Consider the following 21,786-nt stretch of genomic DNA (forward strand, 5'->3'; position numbering starts at 1 on the left):
TACTTTTTCAGTCCCATTCTTTCTCCAATCCTTCCACCATAACTCTAATGACATTCGATCTTTTATTTTGTTACAGTCCAAAGTCCATTTTTTTTTTAAGTCTTATTTTCTCTCTGTTCAGATTGGGTAATTTTTATTGCTCTATCTTCAGTTCATAGCTATTCTTTCTTTTGTCTCCTCCATTCTGCTGTTGAGCCTATCCACTGGGCTTTTTATTTTGGTTATTGTATTTTTCAGTTCTAAAATTTCTATTTGGTTCTTCTTTATGTTTTCTATTTCTTTGCTGATGCTTTCTAATTTTTCATTTGTTTTAAGCACATTCATAAGTACTTGTTGAAGCATTTTCATCACAGGTGCTCTAAAACTTTTTAAAGATAGTTCTAACGTCTCTATCAGTATTGACATCTATTGATTGTCTTTTTCATTTAGTGTGGGATCTTTCTGGTTCTTGGTTTGATGAATAATTTTCTATTGAAACCCAGGTATTTTCATATTGTGGTATGAGACTCTTGATCTTATTTATACCTTTGGTGCTAGTTGGATTTTTCGATTCTCCAGCAAGGGAATGGGGGGTACTGCCTAGTTACCGCCAGGTGAAAGTAGAAGACCAGGTTCCTTTCTCGACCTCTGTTGACACCTGGGAGGGGTACTCTTCACTACTGCTGACAAGGGTGGGAGTTCCAGTTCCCTAGGTGGTCTCCACTGACACCTCAGTGGGAGTGGCCTCTGAGGGAATGGGCGATAGTGAAAGTCTTGACTCTCCACTAATCCTCCTCTGATACTCCCACAGTGCGGAAGGAGAGATGCATCATTAGTACTGGATGGGGGTGAAGTCCAAGCTTCCTCCCTCATCCCCACTAACACTGTGGGGGGAGGGTTGGGGGCTCTCACTGGCCAGTGGGGATGAAAATCCCAGTTTCCTACTTCTCCATCTCTGCCACCACCATGGCCGGGGTGTTGCGGTCCCTTGGTATAAGCCTCCTGAGGGTGGAAATCTAGGCTTCCCACTGGGTCTGTGCTGGTGTAGGGGGTGTGAGGTCACAGGTTTTTCTGTGGTGTTTGGCTGGAGTATTGCGGTTATTGTCTAAATATTGCTGTCTTGCTAGGCTTTTGTTAGGGTTTTTGGTATGCAACACTGGCATTTCTAGATTGCAAGCTTCTTTCTTTTTGTTTTTAGATTACTAGTGTCTTCAGCTCCCAAGTATGAGATATATAAAGGAAAAATAAAACCAAGGAACCCACCACTGGCCATCTTACGTTTGTTTCATATATAATGTTCGGGGTTTTTGATTATCTTTCATGGGAAGCATCTACTCCATCTTGCTGGAAGCAGAAGTCAGTATATTTTCTTTCATGAAGTGTCTGTCCAAGCCTTTTACCCATTTATTATTGGATGCTGGGTCTTTTTATTATTGATTTATAGGAACCGTTTATATATTCTTGATATGAATCCCTTGTCAGGTAAGTGTTTTGCAAACATTTCTCCCAGTCTGTGGCTTGCTTTTTCATTTGTTAAACGTGAGTTTGATGAATAGAAGTTTTAAATTTCGATGAAGTCCGATTCTAGATATCTTTTGAAATAAACTCCTTTACTGCTAAATGAGCCAAGGTCAGCTTCTATTGCTTCTAGCTAAGAATGCTGGCTGAGGTAAGCCTGCAAAGAATCACCTTGATACTTATACATACACTGATTTTACTTACTTGATTCTTATACATACAATGAATTTAATGCTCAAAAACATTTTTGGAATTCGTTTTTGGAATTGTCTCTATGAAAAGTTTATGAGCCTTACCATAGACAAGTCTTATTATTTTAGAGTTTTGTCTAATTTTCCACCTCAAATACCATCTAGAACTTAATCATCTGTCAGACCTGGCTCTATAAACTTTGGGTTATTGCACAAGTAAAATTCACTCTCAAGGTATGATAAGTTGCCACAGCAAATATTATTTAGATGGATGTGCTACAAGTTCTGATGGTTTGCATTCAGCTAGTTTTATCCCCCGGTAGATTCTGGCTTAGTGCACTTAGTTACAGACTCTCCCCACTGTTGGCACCTCCTCCATTTGAGTTCTCACTCGAGATTTAGTTTTTCGGTAGTACAGGGATCCTGGGGCCCTGAGGAGCTGAGAGAGGGAAATCCTTTTTCGCCTTATGCTGCACGAGCCACAGTCCTTCCAGCCCAGAGGGAATGGCAGTGAGGACTCAGGGTATGAGGAAGGGCTGGGAAAATGAGAGAGCTCCTCAGCTCTTCCAGAATGAACGGAATGAAAACGCATCCAGGACATTTATAGTCATATATATTAACACCTGCTCCTGCTAAAACAAACGATCTGGAGAGAGTTGTGATTTGGATTGGCTCTGGTCCTGCTCCTGCTTCTGTGGGTATCTGAGACTCCTGGAAGCCCGAAAGTCTCTTAAAGAGATTGACCTTTCCCTTTATCTTTTGCTGAAGAGAATGATAGTGACATTGATAGAGCTGCTCCTCAGCTCAGCCGTGATTTCTCTGGTGATCGGGTGTTAAAAGTCATCCATGAGGGCCAGCCCTGTGGCTTAGCGGTTAAGTGCGGGCGCTCCGCTGCTGGCGGCCGGGGTTCGGATCCTGGGTGCGCACCGACGCACCACTTCTCAGGCCATGCTGAGGCCGCGTCCCACATACAGCAACTAGAAGGATGTGCAACTATGACATACAACTATCTGCTGGGGCTTTGGGGGAAAAAAGGAGGAGGATTGGCAATGGATGTTAGCTCAGAGCTGGTCTTCCTCAGCAAAAAGAGGAGGATTAGCACGGATGTTAGCTCAGGGCTGATCTTCCTCACAAAAAAAAAAAAAAAGAAAAGAAAAGAAAAAAAAATCTTTAAAAAAAATAAAAAAAAATAAAAGTCATCCGTGAAAGATAACAGGGTGACATTCTATCCAACTGGGATGGAACTAACAAGTGGTTACTGAAACCTAAGACAGAAGTGCCATAAATGCTGTACCAAGGGGAATGGCAGAACTTCACACATGTACTTATGACCTTGAGATTTTTTCATCATAACTTTATAGGTATTAAAAATTCACATGCCAAACCCCCTAAGGAATTACACAGTGTTAGGAAAAGAACTGAATATACAACTGGCAGATCATGATAAGGTTAGTCACATTTAACTCCTTAGGCATATAGAGTCCAACTTTTGTTGCTTTTTTTTTTTTAAATAGATTCAGAGCTACTTATATATATGTAAAATGCTCTAGAACCACTTGGTCAGTATTTATTTACTTTAATACAAATTTGCCATGTAACTTAAGGGTAATTGTTGTAGTAAATGCTTATGAAACAGGTTTTGAGGAGATGACTGCTAAGTTTATTCTAATAAAAAGTTCTTTTTAATAAGACAAAATAACATAGATTAAAAGCAAACTGTAAAAAGAATACACTTACACAAATTAAAAAAAAATGAAAGGTGATTAATATATTCCTGAGTTTTCCTTTAGTCAAATATAAATTTCTATCTCTGCTATTATTATTTTTTTTTTTGCTTAGGAAGGTTTGCCCTAAGCTAACATCTGTGCCAGTCTTCCTCTATTTTGTGTGTGGGTCACTGCCACAGATGGCTGATGAATGGTGTAGGTCTGCGCCTGGGATCCGAACCTGCGAACCCGGGCTGCCCAAGCCGAGTGTGCCTAACTTAACCACCAGGACACAGGGCCAGCCCCTATGTCTGTTTTTAATACTTCAAATGCTCTCTGTGTGCTGACAGTGTTTCTACCTCTTGTCAACCATGGCACTGGGAACAACTGTCTGAACTTTCTGAGTACATTCCCTGTGTTTCATAATTCATGGCATGCTTGGCTCCAGAAGCAATGCTGGTTTCTATCCCATATTCACCAGCTCTTGAGTATGGAACTCAGGTGCATCTAAAAATCCAAACAGAAAACATTTCTGCAAATATTGTTGATAGCTGTTTCCACAGAATAATACAGAGCAGAATATTCTTATGTTCTTTTACACCCATAAAGGGAATGCTTCTGCATGGTAGAAGTGGGGGAATTCCATGTTAATCTTATCAATGACTGATGGAGATTGGCCGAGTTTTGTTACACAAGATATCTGATACTGTGTATGTATGAAACATTATGAGCATTTGTGTTCAATAAAATGATAGCCCAATAACAAATGATATTTTATTATTTGAATGATCTTATAATGTCAATACCAATGCTAATAAAAATATATAATAGGCTGAATTCATCAATGGCAAAGTCAGTTTTCTGCAATTCACTTGAAGGTTCCCACATTTCAAAATAAGCCTTTCATACATAAATGAAAATCCTCTATTTTGTAGAATTTTAATCTTTACCTTAAAGGCTGGGCAAGGCAAAGGCATCCCATTTAGCAGAGCAAGAAAAGCAGAGACGGAACAGGTAGGTTACCGCACGCATCCCACGTGCCGCGAGCACCTTTCTGGTCCCGCAAGCAGCTTTTTGGTCCCGCAGGACGGAACATTCTGGGTTTCCACATTCTTCATGACTTAGCAATCAAAATAAAAGCACAATTCAAATCTAGACAGATATAAAAAATTTCAGTTTCCATTTAAAGTTGATGTTTTCCCTTTTCATACTATTTGCAACTTAAAAGAAAGTTAATTCTTTCTGTCTATTAAGATTTTTAAATGTGCGATTGCGGGTTCTTTTCGTATTGAATTTTAAGGGATGCTGCTTCACTCACTCTATTTCTAGGCTATTAGAAGCAACAAAGTTTAAGCTCAATGAATCAGTACAGGGTTGGTAACATGGTGACCCTTTAAAAATAAAGACATACAAAAAGAATTTTTTTTCAAAGAATATTTTAACAAATAGGGGCTTGCTTTGTATATACATGCCATAGTTAAAGACAAAATTTGAATTAATTGTTATATTCAGGAAATACGTATTTCATTAATTAGCCCTTTATGTATATGTGTGGTGGGGGGTTGGGAGAGGGAGGGAGAGGGAGAGGGAGAGGGAGAGAGAGATTATTTTTCAGCTCAAGTAAGACTCTAACTTCCTGAGAACTTCCTAATTAGGTAAAATACTGATTGAGATATTTAGTCTTACCAGGATTTGTAAGAAAAGTTTACTTTATACATTCATGAGAAACTGAAGTAGATTACTGGTTAATAACCTAATGAGACATCTGTTTAAACAGATGTTTTAGTTGGGAGAAGTGTAAACATGATTCTAAATTTACAAATACGTTGGTTATTCTTTCTTGTCTGGGAGGTTGAGCCAAAGTTTACGTCGATTAGAGGAAAGCCTGAGTCTGGAAAAATTCAAAGTATTACATAAATGCAGAGAAAGTCATACAATAAGGTCAGTTGGCAATTATTTTAATAGTTCTTTACAGGGCCTTCCATTGCTTTACTCCTTGGCTCACATACAGGTGACCTGAGTTACTCCGTCTTCCTGGTCAAACTGTCCGTCATCTAGTTCCCGTAGGACGCTGTCGCTGCTGCTGAACCCGGAGAAGCTGCTATACTGCGCTGGCCTCCTCTCCTTCGTCCAGCACTCTCTAGAAGGAGCGAGGAGGCCCTCCTCGGGCGGGTTTCTGCTCTCTGTTGGTTGTGACATGGCCGTGTCCAATCCAATGCTCCTGCTGGTGACTTTGTTCCTGTCTTCACCTTTCATGTGCCGGCTGGCTTTCCTCTGAAACAGAAGAAGAGATTGGCAACCAGGAGTCAAAAGATGGGTGTTCTCTGTCCCTCGGCTCTAGCACATACTGTTCTCTGCCTGCCATGTCCTTTCCCTGCTTCTCTTCAAAATCCTGCTCATCTTCAAGGACCGCTCGGAGCCACCCTTCTCACTCCCTCTCCCCCGGAGCAAACGTGAGCTCCCCTCTCTGTTTCACAACACTGCGGCTTCCCGGCGCATCACTGTCCTCACTGGCAGGGTGGTGTGCACACGGCTGGGCCCTCAGTGACACCTCTGAGAGAGAAATCTCAAAACTTCCATTAAGCTGAGCGCGTACTTAGAGGAACAAAGCAGGGTAGAAATGCATTAAAGGTCCCCTTTTTCTTCTTGGTGTTAGTTGGGGTCTAAACAGCAGAAACAATGCTTCCGTGGCCACCTAACAGCCATTTCACATGATAATAGGCTGCACAGAAGAGTCACAGATAATTCTGGCCGGGTTTCTATTGAAAGAACACCTGGAGTGTCGTCCTGGGTCAAGCAGACTGGTTTCCTGGTCCTGCTATAACCGGCTCCCGCCTGACACGGTGGGACGCTCAGCACCTGGGCCAGCCCATTCCGCAGACTGTCTGATAAGCTGTGGATGTTTCTGCTGTGAACTATTTACTGAGGGCTGACGACGTCCTTGGTGCAATTCAGAATAGAGAGGACATGGCCTCTGCCAAGCAAACTTAGTCAAAATAAGAGAACTAAGGCAATAAAAGGAAGGCTCGGGGAGAGAATTGGAGCAGCTTAACATGTGGACGCTCAGACTCCTGATGAGCTGTCCCTTCAAGGCCTTCTTTAACAGTGACACGTGACAGATCGAATATGATGTTACACTCTCAGGCACAAAAAAATGAACAAGGAGAAATAAAAAAATAAAGATAAATAAAAATTTTAAAAGATAAATTTAAAAAGCACAGTAATTTCCAAGTTTACAAAGAGTTTATTTGCTGAAAGTTCATTTATATGTTAGTTGGGAACTAAGATTACATTTTCCTAAATGTAAGAGCTAAAATTATAAAACTCTTAGGAAAAAAACCTAGAAGTCAGATGCCCAGGCGAGTCTTACAAAAGTCTGTTAACCCATAGGTTTGTTGAACTGTAGTATATAAAATACAAAAGTATTTTCTACTGGTGTTCATGGCAAATATACAAAGTAAACAAACAGCCTTATTAAATTGGATTTTGTGGGCTATGGTGGAATGTGACCATCGTTTATGACAGTTTTGGATAGGAAGGTGCAGCCTCAGCATGCTGCACAGAAGGGAGTGTGTTCGCAGCCCCTCTGTTTCTTGGCCGAGTTACTGGAGTCCTCGGGCAAGTTTAAAGGAACAAGTCTACAGTGGGTCCTGCCTCAACAAAGATCCACCTTCATGGTCCCAAGTCAGACATAGCCCGGTGGTGGTGACCTTTTCCATCCGCCCCGATGCATATGCATGATTTGCATGTTAAGTGCAAATATCAGATCTTAAATCCTTTTCCTTTTTATTCTCATTCACCAAATGTATTGAATTTAACACAAGCAGCAGACCCTGACAGATTTACTCTTAGACAGGTACAGGATTTGGGAACAGCATGTTCTCCCTGGCATTGGGACACTGGTCACAGAGGACAAAGCGTTTTAGCTGCGGGCAGGGCTGCCGGGTACTGCCAAAACTGGGCTCCTTTCTCAAGCCTGGCTACTGGCTCCCCTTCCCACAGGCATAAAGAAGGCATTCACTCTTCAACAACCTCTCAATGTTAACTGAACGAAAACGTGAAGGCGGGGGTGCCTGGCAGCATTGGCTGCCTGGATCTTTCCTTCCTCACCAGCACCAGGACCAAAGGGAAATTTTGCAGTAAATTCCTTATTGTATACCAGCCGATACATACTCAATGGGAATTTTCTTGATAAAAGTTAGGTATTATTCAAAATAATAAGATATTCATAGTATTTCAATTTTAGATAAGTATTAATAAGTAAACAGCACCAAATGTAAATTTCAAATATTAGAAAATGACAAAATACCTAACACGGTAACTTTAAAAAAAGATTTCAGAACAAACCCTTTTATTTTCTTTTTACTGTGTGACTCTCAGTAAATACATCTGCAGCAATGATATTGCCTCCCTGACTCCACCCTCACTCCCTGTGAAATAATAGCTTTTCCAACAAATCAAATCGCAACATTCTTAAGAGGGTAGGAGTCTGAAGCTTGCCCAGTCCTTAGAGATCGTCTACTGTAACCCCTCATTCTACAGAGGTCGGACTCGGGCCCAGAAAGAAGACGGGATTTGTCGAAGGTCAGGGAGTGGCTGGCCTCAAACTAGAGCAGGAGTCTCTTGTCTTATTCTTTGCACACGGCATTACCCACCCAGTCGCTGCAAAAATATGAGGGGATTTGTGGTCAAAGATCCGTGTGTTTCCCAAATAAAATTTCCCTTCAGTCACAAAAATAACACACATTCAATGTAGAAAACCTAGTAAAAACAAAGAAAAAAGCAAAACCCACCCCATAATCCCGGCTCGCAGAGATACCACTGTTAAAATTTGGCGTATTTTACTGTGTTTTCTTCTCTAAACATATATGTGTTCGCACACACACACATAGATGCGCACAGTTCACTTTTCCACTTAGCACTATATTTCAAATATTTATGTCAATAAAGAGAGATTTTCCATGCTACATTGTCAGGCTTATTCACATTCTCACTTTTTTCTGATATTTTCACTATAAAATTGGGGGAAATTATACCAAGATTTGGGTGCAGATCTAATGCCACCCTTGATAAAATCTATTAACTTTTGAGAATCATTCTCATTTACTAAAAATGGGTGACCCGCTTCAAATACATGAGACTCAGGGACAAGCTGGTCGAATCTAGGGTGTCCTACCATTCTGTCTTCATTCTTCACTGTCAGTGTCTTAAAAACGAAAACAAAACAGGATTGTGCCAGCAATGGTAAGACATTGTGTTGTCTTGGACAGCGTTATGATGCACAGAGTGGAAGAGTGGCTGAAAAATATGGTGTCTAAAGTAATAAACCCATGGAGCGGACATTCGGGATTTCTCTTCCTGTGTCTCAGGCTTGGGGAGGATTAGGAAGCCACTGCGAGCCTAAGTGTAGCTCCAGTACCACTTGGAAGAGTCAGAGGTTTCGGAACATGCAGAGAGGTACCACCCCCGCTTGCTCACAGAATATGTTCCTGGGTCATCCCAGCTTGGGGCTGTCAAAATCATTCCAGCTGGGTGGGAAAAGGGTGCAGTGGACGACCACCTTTCCAGCCAGCTTTCCCATTCACCTTCTCTGCTGCATTGTGTGCACACGGCCCAGTCGGACCCAATCAGAGTCCTTCCCTGGGCTTGCTCTACTGACTCTAGGATAAGGAAGTTCTTTCTTTTTGACGAGGTGGCCACCTTCATCTCGCAAGAAGCCCTCTGCACATGCACACACAGAAGCTGAAACAAACAGATGAGAGAGAACATCCTGGCAATGCTGAATCTCCGGGGTCAATGCCTGAGGCCTTGGTTCTTGTAGCTCTTTTTTTGGCGTTATGGGCTATGCCAGTATCCTTCCCACCTAGGAGCCAATAAGTTCCCTTATGTACACAGGCTAATCTGTCCCTGACACCCCAAGGGACACTAATGGTAATACAGAAACAAGTGCAGGTGGCCCAGAAGAGGGCTGCTCCCCAGCCTGAACTGCGCCCTAAGGCAGCAGCGGCCACCCTTCCTCTCCTGCCCACACCAGGAAAAAGCCCATTTGCCTTGAGTGGACAGCATTCCCCTACAAGAAGAACTTTGTTAATGATGAAAGCAAGGTGCTTTCATCTTTATTTTTACGATGTGCTCTGGGATCTGGACAGCCTCTGTTTACCCTGGCAACTGATTTGACTTCTCATGGACTTCAGTGGAGGACGCTAACAGCTAATGAATGAAATATGACCTTACGATTTTCAAATAATTTCAAATGAACTTTAAATGACTGAAAAAGTAAGAACAAAGTTTGATAAACAATTGCCTTACGGTAAGGTAAAGAAAGAAGTGAGTGTATACATTCAATATTTCCTCATATTCATATGATTCTATTATAGTTACCTTGGAAAAGATCTAACTCAGAACATTTCTTTGGCTGCTGCTCCTTCACTTCTTGGTTTATGTTAGAGAAATGATTCAGCACACGTGCCAAGAAGTCTTTACCTCTTGAAATCATTCATTTTGAGATATATTTTAAAGACAAGAAAATTATTTGAATGTAAAACTGCTCTAAAGAAGAAAAATACATATAAAATTGGAACCATTAAAATTAAACTCTTGTCTTCCAGGGTCTATCCTCTCTATCTTTCTTTTAATAACAGAACTCCTCCCCTGCCAACGCCTCACAATTTTTAGCTGGGCATGTGGTATTTCACTGTGGTACCTGCACATGGTTGCCCAGATTACATTTCCCAGCCTCCCCTGCAGATGCTTGTGGCGACATAAATAAGTTCAGGCCAATGGGATGTGAGAAGAAATATGTGTGTGAGTTGGGGGTCAGTGCCTCAGAAGCATGCCTGGAATTCCTCGTTCCTACTTGTGCTGGCTGGACGTGGCAACAATTGAGGCAGCAGCCCTGGGTCCAGAGGCAGAGGCCAAGTGTTGAGGGTGGCAGAGAGCTGACCAGTCATGAAGCAGATCCTTGCCCCACCCAAGACTGCCTGCCCATCTTTAGACTGTTTCATGAGAGACCCTTCTGTTGTATTTAAATCATTCTATGTGAGTCTTTTTGGTATAGTATCTTAGTAACTAACTAGTTACCAATTAATAGCTAACAGAAAAAAGTTGTTCCTGACTAACACTTTTTAGTTTAATTTTCCCCAACTTTCCAATTACAAAAAACTTCAAGTATACAGAAAGTTTAAAGGATAGTACAATGAACACCCATATACCTGTGACCTAATTCAACACTCATTAATATTTTGCCATGTTAGCTTTATATATATATGTATATGTGTATTTTTTTGAACATCAAAAACATCAAAGCGCTACATTCCTATATACTAGCTGAAGGTAATTTTTAGCTGGAGAAAATGGAGGGTCATTAGGAATTTCCAGATTTTTCTTCAGTTTCTCCATAGAGTTAGTAGTGTTTAATCATCTAATATTGAGAGAAAAACGTTCTTACGAAAACAAAAGCGACACTTCATCTGAGCAGGCACCGTGCCGAGCCCTCCACGTGTTTTCTGACTGAACCCTCCTTACAGCCCTGTGCGGGTACTAATGTTGTCCTTATTTTACAGCTGGGGACACGGAGGCTGGTTGAGCGTGGCAGACACTGTCTGTGTGCTGGCACGTGAGCACACACGCATCCCCCAAGCCCCTGTCATGGTTTATTGTCTACTCCTAAGAGCACCCCTGGGCGGAAACCCTACTCTGAGTTGGTGGAAACTAAATCCTTTTAAATGACCTTTTGTTTCTTTTAAATAATTATCAAAAGGAAGTGGGCTGAAGAATTTAACTGAAATAGAGACTTTTAGGTAATAAAAAAATTCGATGAGTTTTATCTGAGTCTTCAAAAGAAACAGAGACATTAAGAAAGGAGATCTTGGAAGAACAATTGAGAAGAACATTTAATAGATGGAGGTAAAGTCCTGCTCAGAGTCTCTTACCCTGCTCAGCATAGCTCTCAATTCCTTGAATCCATTTGGAGCCCCCCCCCACCCAAATAAAGAAATATAAGAATAGATAAAAGAGAGAGCAAGATAACAAGAACCTTGCTTTATTATGCTACACAACCTCAAGTAGAGCAAAGGGAGGGTACAACTTATTGCACTTGGTAAGAAGTCCATCCCTGAGGGCAGTCCTCACTGAAGTGCAAAGATGTAAACAATGTAGTCTCTGTGATTTATAAAGCAAATAATCTTTTAAATTTAATTTTTAAATTATCATACAGTAAAAGTGTATGATTCTATGACTTTTAACACAGAGGTATAGATTTATGTAACCACGATCAGGACACAGAACGTTGCCTTTATCACCCCCAAACCCCTAAACCCCGGTGACCACTGATCTGTTCTCCACACTACGGTTTTGTCTTTTTGAGAAGGTCAGATAAACGGAACAGTACAGTCTGTAACATTTTGAGACTGGCTTCTTTTAATCAGCACACTTTTGAGATTAATCCAAGTTATTGTGCGTATCAGTAGTTCATGCCTTTTTATTTCTGAGTAGTGTTTTACTGTATGGATGTACCATAGCCGTTCATCTATTCACCTCTTAAGGACATTTGGATTGTTTCCAGTTTTGGAGATTTTGAATAGAAATGCTACAAACATTTATGCATAGGTTTTTGTGTGAACACAAGTTTTTATTTCTCTAGGGTAAATATCCAACAGTGGGATTGCGGGGTCATATGGTAAGTGTATGTTTACCCTCGTAAGAAGCTGCCAAACTGTATTCCAGAGTGGTTGTGCCATTTTGCATTCCCCCAGCAGTGTCTGAGAGTTCTGGCTGCTCCTCCTTGCCAGTTCTTGCTATTTCAACACTTATTTCAGTCGTTCTAATAGGTGTGTGTGTGGTAGGATCTCATCACGGTTTCCATTTGCATTTCCCTAATGGCTAATGACATAAGCGTCTTTTTATTGCTTATTTCTCATCTACACATCCTCATTGGTGAGGTGTCCACGTCTTTTAACTATCTTTTAACCGGGTTGCTTGTTTTCTTATTGTTGAGATTTGAGAATTCTTGATACATTCTGGATACAAGTCCTTTGTCACATATGTGATTTGCAAGATTTTCTCTCCCAGTCTGTGGCTTATCTTTTCATTTTCTCAGTGTTATTTGCAGAGTAAAAGTTTTTCATTTTGATGAAGTCCAATTTATCAATTTTTTTGTGGATTATGCTTTTGGTGTCATGTCTAAGAACTCTTTGCCTAGCCCCAGTTCAAGAAGATTTTCTCTTATATTTTTTTCTACAAGTTTTCTTGTTTTACAAAAACAAACTATCTTTCAATAGCTTAAAGAAAACTGAGGGAGTATAAATATTTTGAATTGATATTTTCCATGTTGAAAAAAATTCTCAAGCCATCTAGAATATTGCATAAAATATATCTGTGAAATATAAAACAAATTCCAAAAGTAAAGGTCTTGATAACCTCAGAAGAAAAATTCCAACAATATACTTTCTTCATTATGCAATTCTCAATTCTCTCCCCACAACAGGGGAAGGAAAGGGCTTTCTTTGCTATGAAAGTCCTGTTCCGTGTTGAGTGCAATTAGGTACGGAAAGTCTTACGAATCTTAACATTCGTCTCAGTAGAAGAAAGAGAGAAGCTTCTTTTCAAGGGTTAAAATCTGGATCAGCTTCTACCAGCCCATGAAATGTCTCTCTGTAACGAAAACTCCTTGACAATCTCGGGCAACGCCTGGGCGACGCGTGTAATGTCTCAGATTTCCACCAACTGGTTTTAGAACTAAATACCTTTGAAAAAATACTTTAAAAAAGTTTATGAATGAAGCAATTCCTCCATCCACTCCTCCCAAGCAATGACTGATTTCAAAGTACAAGCAAAGAACAGTGCCATTATGGACCTATAGCTACACAAAATTTTCAATGCATATTATGAACATAACTTTCACAAAGCACATACAAGATACCCAAATCAACTCTATGGCGATAGCAATAGTCTACTTTCCCAATAATACTACTATCTTTTTGAGACAAAATAACAAATTGTTTCCACTAGAGAAAACTAGAAGAATTTACGAATTGGTTTTCTGTTATAGCTGTTAGACACTTCAGCTCCAGACTGAATTGCCTACATGTTCTTCCCTGAAATAATCTCGGTATCCTGAGATTTTCTGCTAGGAAAATTAAACATTTATCAAAGGAAGAAATAGTAAATCTATTTAGAAGCAGAAGTCTAAGCTATAAAATATATTATTCCTGGGCTTCTCATTGATACAAGCTATTTATATACTTCCTTACTATTATTTAATGAGCCACTAATTTTATATTACAATGGATGTAAATATAAAGACTACCCAAAGGAAAACTACCACTAGAGTACTGGATGGTATTTAAAGTTACACAAAAAGGGCCTAAATATTTTCAGGGACTCAGAGAACTGATATCAAATCCTGAGTGGAAGAGACTGTGAAACAGCTGAATTTGGGTCTTATATCTTCATGGACACCAACTCCGTGGCCCTCAGTTAATCAAAAATCCCACGAGGCTGTGAATTCTGTTGATCTTTCCTCAGAAATGATGGCCACTTGCAGAATGTTAAAAAAAAAAAAGAAAGAAAGAAAGAAAAAGCTATAGCATGGTGAGAAGCTGCTTTGGGGAAGGAGAAAGGAGAATGAAAACCTTTTCTGGCCAATCTCTACACACATCCACCCTTGCTGCTGCCTTTTTTTTTTTTTTTTTTGTGAGGAAGATTGGCCCTAAGCTAACATCTGTTGCCAATCCTCTTTTTGCTGAGGAAGATTGGCCCTGGGCTAACATCTGTGCCCATCTTCCTCTACTTTATATGTGTGACACCCGCCACAGCATGGCTTGATAGACAGTGCATAGGTCTGCACCCGGGATCCAAACCTGTGAACCCTGGGCTACGGAAACAGAGCATGAAAACTTAACCACTGCACCCCCAGGCTGGCCCCTAAGGCAGTCTTTCTAATATCTGTGTACTTGATCTCCCTGCTCTCATGCTGTAGGAGGCGTCTACCTATCCACCTTTCTACTCTCTACTTACTTACCTAGCGAGCCAGCTAGACTCTTTCCAAAATTAACATGAGACAACTTAGCATGGTGGTATTATGTATACTGTAGGTCTAGCTTTGCTAGTTTTGCTAGTTTAGAAAAACTTAAAGTTTTCTAAAACAATATTTTCTTGATATACAGAAAAAGAATCACTTTAAATAATTTTCTAGTCCATTTGCAAATTTTCTATTTTGAAAGTTATGCTTTATTAAGGCCCAGATCACTCCATTCAAAAATTACATTTCTAGCTGTGTATCCAGTAAGAATAAGGTGACTTGAGGCTCAGCATACCCCTACAGCAAAGGACTGAAAAAATAGAAACTTGAGGAGACAATATAAAAGTGCTGTTATAGGTCAAGATAGACAAGATTGCACAGATCTGTTGCAATATTAGGCAAGTTCACTTACAAGACTTTTAACTGTAGAGGAGGGAAAATACTTTTCCTCTACCCTCTTACATTCAGTTACTGGAGCCTGCAAATTAAACTGACAAAAGACAGATTAACAGGAGAAAAGGTTTATTTTGAATGCACATAGGGGCTTCACAGAGAAGAAGAAGCGAAGAAGCGAAAACCCAAAGAAGCAGTTAGACTGGGGAGCTTATATATCATTTTAACAAAGGGCGATAAATTGTGAAGAAGTGACTAGATAAAGGAAAAAGGGTTTGAGCTTCTAGGGGCAGTAAATTGTGGGAAGGTAAGTATATGGGAAAACTAATAGAAGATAAGGATTATTTTCGTAAGGTTTGTTCACGTGGACTCAAGTCAGTGCCATCTCCAGTGATAAAAGTCATCTCTGGTGATTAAGAGTCTTCTCCCCTGCCTGGTACAGGAAAGGGAGATAACTTTACAAATGGAAATTTATGTCACCTTTAAAAAGGGAAATTTATGCCCTGCTTTGTGTCAGAAATGGATGGGGTAGAGATTTCCTCCTGTGTCTGCTGTTTCTTAATTGCCTTCAGCTCAAAATAATCTGATCCCCTTCAGAACTGTCTCTTGTTGCCTGGTTGCTGGTACATTTCCCTTGTTGTATTAGTCAGAAGACTGTTTCCATATCAAGGCCACATTCCTCATCCGTGTTCACCGTTTAGAATTACAATGAAAGTTTAAGGGTTAAATGCTTCAATATAACATGTAGTTCATAAAGCATCAATTTACTCACTTCTGGTGTTTGAGCCGCTGAATTCCACATAACTGGTCTCTGAAGGAACACAACCTGCTTTGTAGCCAAATTCCCTTCACTGCAAATTAAAACAATAACATTAGTACTTGTGAATTAGTAAGTCTCTATATTTTACATTTGGCTAGAATATTTCACATGTACCCTTTGTAAAATAATCTTCTGATCCAAAAGTAATTATGAAATATGATTCTATATAAGTTAGAGCTGGAAAAACAAGAAAAAAAAATCCCTAAAAACTGAATATGGTCATTACAAAAGAAAATTTTAACGTTTAAAACTTGTAATCTGGGCCGGCCCCGTGGCTTGGTGGTTGAGTGCGTGCGCTCTGCTGCTGGCGGCCCGGGTTCGGATCCCGGGCGCGCACTGACACACTGCTTCTCCGGCCACGCTGAGGCCGTGTCCCACATACAGCAACTAGAAGAATGTACAGCTATGACATACAACTATGTACTGGGGATTTGGGGGGAAAAAATAAATAAATAAAATCTTTAAAAAAAAAAAAAAAAAAAAAAACTTGTAATCTCATCGTGCTAACATAACTTTCATCTCTTTGTGTTCCCTCCTAGTCTTCATGAACATGTGTAGTTCTGCATGTCTATAACCCCTGCACATGTGCATTTCTGTGCTCTGTGCTTTTCACAGAATACCCTTTTCCTTGTTCGTACACTGTGATCATATTCTTAATAGCTGCATAGTATCCCAAAGAACTAAGTTACCAAAATGTACTAAGCCGTTCCTTATTTTTAGAAAATTAGGTTGTTTCCAGTTTTCTGCTTATTATAAAAGATGCTGCTATAGAAATATGTATAGTCTTCCTTATTCTTATAACTTATTCCTTGAGATAAATTCTTAGGAGTGGGATTATTAGGTGAAAAGGGTATGCTTTAAGCTTCTTGGTATGCATTGTCAAATTTTCCTTATGAAAAAGAAGAGACCAATTTGGGCTGCCACATTTGAGAAACTGTATATACATTTTCAATTGAGAGACTTGAGGCACAGCTAGTTTTATTTTCAGATGCTTCTTTGTAGGCAGCTACTCAGTATTCTCCTTATTTAACTATCATCATGGCAAATTACCCCTTGCCAAAGACTACTTGGGGTTCGGATTTCTCTGAAATGCTTTTCACAGAGTCTCCATGGATTTATGGGGAGGAGTGTCTGTAGCTAATGTTGCTCAGTTACGACTTTTATTATGCAAAAAACCCAAACAAAACCTCACTATTAGCTGCATTTTATGCTGAGCTCTTTTACTGGAAAACAAATGCAACATTGAAACTCTGGCCCCAGCGTATATGTCAACCCCACACCATTTAAAAATCCCAAACTTACTGACACTGTTGAATTTTGAGAAACAGAAAATCTTCCCCCAAAGTGGTAAAGAGAGACTGCTTCTTTTTTATTTTTATTTTTAAAAGACTGCTTGTAGTCTAATATTTTTTTTGTTTTCCCCCAAAGCCCCAGTTGATAGTTGTACATCATAGTTTCACATCCTTCTAGTTGCCGGACGTGGGACGCGGCCTCAGCATGGCCAGAGAAGCGGTGCGTCGGTGCACGCCCGGGATCCAAACCCGGGCTGCCAGCAGCGGAGTGCGCGCACTTAACCGCTAAGCCACAGGGCCAGCCCATAGTCTAATCTTATTTTAGTCCGACCTTGTCTTTGATTAGAAGAAAAGACTTGCTATGAAATATATTATAACTTCTGGGAACAACTTGAGTCATCAGGAGACATAAGTTATGACGCAGGCGTACGCACAGGGAAGGGGCTAGCAGTGTGCAGCATAGGCTGGTCTGGGTTTGGGAGGCACGGAGTACACTGGAAAAGGCAGTGGCTTTGGCACCAGAAGTTCCTGAGTTCAAATCCTGACTCTACCATAATAGCTGATGATACCACTTAAGAGCTGTTGACTTTAACAAAGTGTTTAAATTCTCTGACTTTAAAATGTCCTATCAGAGACTTTGTGAAGGATAAATAAGTCAATGCCTATAAAGAGCCTCCACTGTGCCTGCTGCTGGAAGGAGCACAAGTGTGATTTCCTTCCACTTCCTCCATTCATTTAATGAAATGTGGGGTGGAGTTAAGTGGGAGGGAAATGTCTCAGAATCAAGAATATTTTCCAGAGAGAAAAGTCAAGGGATAGGGTACATGAGAATAGAGAAGAAGTTTCTGGGTAATGTTCAAGGTATGTGGTTCAGGTGGAGAATTGCATGAGGGAACCAGGCCCAGAACTATCCAAAGATGAGAAGGAGGGATCAGTGTAGAACCCTTCTTCTTGAACAGGAAGCATGAGAATGTCAGAGTGGGGATTGTGGGGGACGTTGGAGTGAGTTCTTTCCAGTCGATGACAGGAGGGAGCAAGTCTGAACGCACGGGGATGTGATGTTCGGCCTAGAGCAGGCTTCTCGACCTTTCCCAGTGGGGTAAAACAGCAAATGAGGAGATGGTTTCTCAAAAGCTTAGGACAGGTTCTGGATGCCTAGGTAAGTCTTTGGAAAGTCAGCATCTTCCCATCTCTTGGGAGGTCCGTATAGACAAATCCTCAATTTGAAATATGTCTGAGATCTCCACGTCCCTGGTTTTCTAAGGGCCATTCTGATTTAAAACAGGTCCTGCTCTTTTCAGAACATCTGTGAGATGTGGAGAATGCAATCATGGTGGAACTCAAGGAAAGAGGTCTGAAGCCGTATAGGGGGAGCACTGCTGGCAGGGCAGGCGAGGCCCCCCTCGTCCCCGCGGCTCCTGAGGTGATTCTGCTACTGAGCTGGGATAGAACATTTGCCATGTAGCACAGGCTTCTGAAAGGCTGTGACTGGTGCAGTCGTCTGGGACCAGAGAGTGCTTCAGATGCCCTGGACGCTCTCGGAGCACGGGACCTGCATCCCCTGTTCCCTACAGAAATTTCCCGCCAGAAAGTGCTGTTAGTTAACTGAGTGACATTGTGTCTTCCTGAGAGGGATTTAAGAATCTTTGGATTCTCTTTCAGACTATTATTAATGGGCAGTCACACTTAGACGTAATAGAAAATGAACACAGCTTTTGAAAAATGCTTGATTTACACATAAGTTCTGAAAAAGTTCTGGCACAGCCTGTGTTGGTCACGAATCTAAGCTGCAGTATGAGCAGGTCCAGGGAGCAGTCTGCAAGGAAGATGTGAGAACAGCCACTAGGCCTTCAGATGAGCCCTGGGGCCGTGGTCTGCAGAGGGCACGGGTAGCACAAGGGACAGGGAAATAGCACATTTGTTTCTCATGCTCGTCCTTTGGGCAGAGAAGAGATGATTTTCCCCATTTTATGGATAAGGAAATTGAGACCCAGAGTTTTTAAGAGTTCTGCCTTGGGTCACCCCTAGATCCCCGCCTTTCCTCAACACCACACTATCTCCACAGCAGGTGGAGAATGAACTCAGTGTAGTTCTGACGACGGAGAGGGCTGGCCTAGATTAATTCCATTCTGACTGGAAATGTTTATAATGAATGGATAAGTGTAGACTACTTTGCAAAAGTCCAGATTTTTATGTAGCATCTCCCAAATTTAGCATTTCTGGTTCATGGGGTTGTAGTGGAGAATAATGAAGAAAATAAAAACAAATGTTCATTTTTCCGGGGCCAATTAGACAATTTAAACAGACCGTACAGGTCCTGGTGTTAGTATGGCAAAAGGAAGGAAAGAGGTGAGCAAGTTCATGACTTGGGGCGTTTAAGTACCACATAAAAGATGAATCTTTGAGGGCAGCCCCCATGGTCCAGTGGTTAAGTTCAGCACGCTTCACTTCGGCGGCCCAGGTTCGGTTCCCGGGCATGGACCTACACTGCTCTGTTAGCAGTCGTGCTGTGCTGGCAGCCTACATACTAAAAAACAGAGGAAGATTGGCACAGACGTTAGCTCAGGGCGAATCTTCCTCAGTAAAAAGAAAAAAAAAAAAAGGATGAATCATTGAAAGCTAGGCCTTAAACTCCTGCCCTCACCAACTTCAGTTTTTCACAAGAGTGAATAACACTACCTATAAAAACAGAACAACAAAAACAAAACTAAAAAGAAGTTTTATCATAGTGTGATAATATCTTTAGTGATATTTAAATTTTTAAATTATTTTTGTAGGAAGTTACGAGGATAACACGAACTTCTGCTTGGTCCAATATTTGCTAACAGTTTCAAAGATCTTTGAAACAGAGCTGGAGTACTTAACAGTTATGAGCAGGTGGGAGAGAGTCTTCCTACATTCTTTAAAATATAAAAACCAAGATCATGTTTGCTCGTCCTGTGGGAATCGTCCGCTCTACCCTGTTGCTCACGGCTAGTCTCTGAATTCCTGCTTGTGGCATTCTCCCACCTGGAATGCCCACACCACCAGCTCTGCCTCTTCCCAGCCTGCCCATCTTTTGAGATTCATTTCACTGTGACCTCCTTCAGAAAGCCTTCAATAATCCCTCGACTGAAGAGCAGCACCCTCTTTTCAGGGCTCCCATGACCCCTCGTATGGAGCTTATTCTCTTTAGCAGGACATACAGTCGCTGGCACACACATTCCTCTCCTACCAGGTCCGAGCTCCCTGTGGAGCTAGTCTCCTCATCTCTGCATCTTCCATGCTAATTAGCAGAAAGTCCCCTTTATAAATGGTGCTCAGTAAATATTTGAAGAATCAAAGACTTTATGAATAAGTGGTCATTTGGTTTCTGTGATAATATACTGACGCCAGAGAAACGTGCTTAAAAAAAAATCATGACAAGTGAGCAAAGGCTTGCAGGAGAGAGAACAGGCTTCCTAGGTCTCTTCACGTCCATGAAGTTCACTGACATTTAGTGTGAATCTTTTACGCTTTAACTGCTCCTTCTTCTCCTCACAAAATTTATTCTCCAGGCACACCAGCCTAGAATAACGACAGCTTAGAGAATTTTATGTTGTTTTGAAATATGAAAATGTCCCATGTTATACCCAAATTTAAAAATAATTCACTCTTCCCCTCCCGCAGTTGCTTCAGTAAAGGGAAAGATTTCTTAAACAATACACCAAAAAGGGTAAAGATTGATATATTTGCCTATTTTAAAATTACAAACTTCTGTTAATCAAAAGACATCATAAAGAGAGTAAAAAGACAAGCCACAGAATTGGGGAAGATAATTGCAACACATGTACCAAATAAAGGATTCATATCCAGTACATATAAAAAACTCTGATAAATACAATTTTAAATGTGGGCAAAAGATTTAAACAAGTACTTTACAAAGGAGAAATCCAAATGGCCAATAAACATATGAAAATGTGCTCAATTTCAGTAGTAATTATGTAACACAAATTAAAACCACACCGAGGGCCGGCCCCGTGGCTTAGCGGTTAAGTGCGCGCGCTCTGCTGCTGGCGGCCCGGGTTCGGATCCCGGGCATGCACCGAGGAACCGCTTCTCCGGCCATGCTGAGGCCGCATCCCACATACAGCAACTAGAAGGATGTGCAGCTATGACATACAACTATCTACTGGGGCTTTGGGGGAAAAAATAAATAAATATAAATGAAATGTGGAAATTCCATTAAAAAAAAAAAAAATAAAAAAAAAAAAAAACCACACCGAGATCATACTATACACACACTTACCAGAATGGCAGAATTAAAAAGTCTGACAATATTTTTCGTTGGAGCAATGGGCACTCTTACATTCTGCTGTTGGGAGTGTAAATTGCAACAGTCTACTTGGAAAGAGTTTGGCATTTATCTAATAAAGTAAAGAAATGCCCTCTGACCCAGCAGTTCCACTCCTAGGTCTACACCCTTGAGAAGCTCATGCCCGTGCCTTGGATCCCTGATCACGTTCGGAACAGCACTGCCTGTCATGGCCGACACCTGGAGGCAACCCAACCACCCACAGGAGATAAACTGCTACACAAAACACTGTGCATAAATCTTGTAACAATGTTAAGTGAAAGAAACAACATGTAAAAGAATACATATAGGGGGCTGGCCCCATGGCTTGGCGGTTGAGTGTGCGCGCTCCGCTACTGGCGGCCTGGGTTGGGATGGGGCATGCATACCCACGCACCGCTTGTCAGGCCATGCTGTGGTGGCGTCCCACATACAGCAACTAAAAGGATGTGCAACTATGACATACAACTCTCTACTGGGGCTTTTGGGGAGAAAAAGGAGGAAGATTGGCAATAGATGTTCGCTCAGGGCCAGTCTTCCTCAGCAAAAAGAGGA

At 41.1% G+C, this 21,786-nt stretch overlaps 1 protein-coding gene across 1 annotated transcript in view; it reads right to left on the minus strand.

Moving 5' to 3' along the window:
* Positions 1–4,135: 4,135 nt before the first annotated feature.
* The window catches only part of RFTN2 (raftlin family member 2), a 69,147-nt gene continuing 51,496 nt past the window's right edge, over positions 4,136–21,786 (minus strand). Inside the window, exons 8-9 of the mRNA XM_087435547.1 lie at positions 15,580–15,658; positions 4,136–5,668 (exon numbers count right to left, since the gene is read on the minus strand). Coding sequence (XP_087291673.1) covers positions 5,396–5,668; positions 15,580–15,658 — 352 coding nt within the window. The 3' untranslated portion in view covers positions 4,136–5,395. The remainder of the gene's footprint in view (positions 5,669–15,579; positions 15,659–21,786) is intronic.

The sequence above is a fragment of the Ceratotherium simum genome, chromosome 9, assembly GCF_057802395.1.
Source record: "Ceratotherium simum simum isolate JZ-2026a chromosome 9, ASM5780239v1, whole genome shotgun sequence".
In the NCBI taxonomy this organism is placed as follows: Eukaryota; Metazoa; Chordata; class Mammalia; order Perissodactyla; family Rhinocerotidae; genus Ceratotherium; species Ceratotherium simum.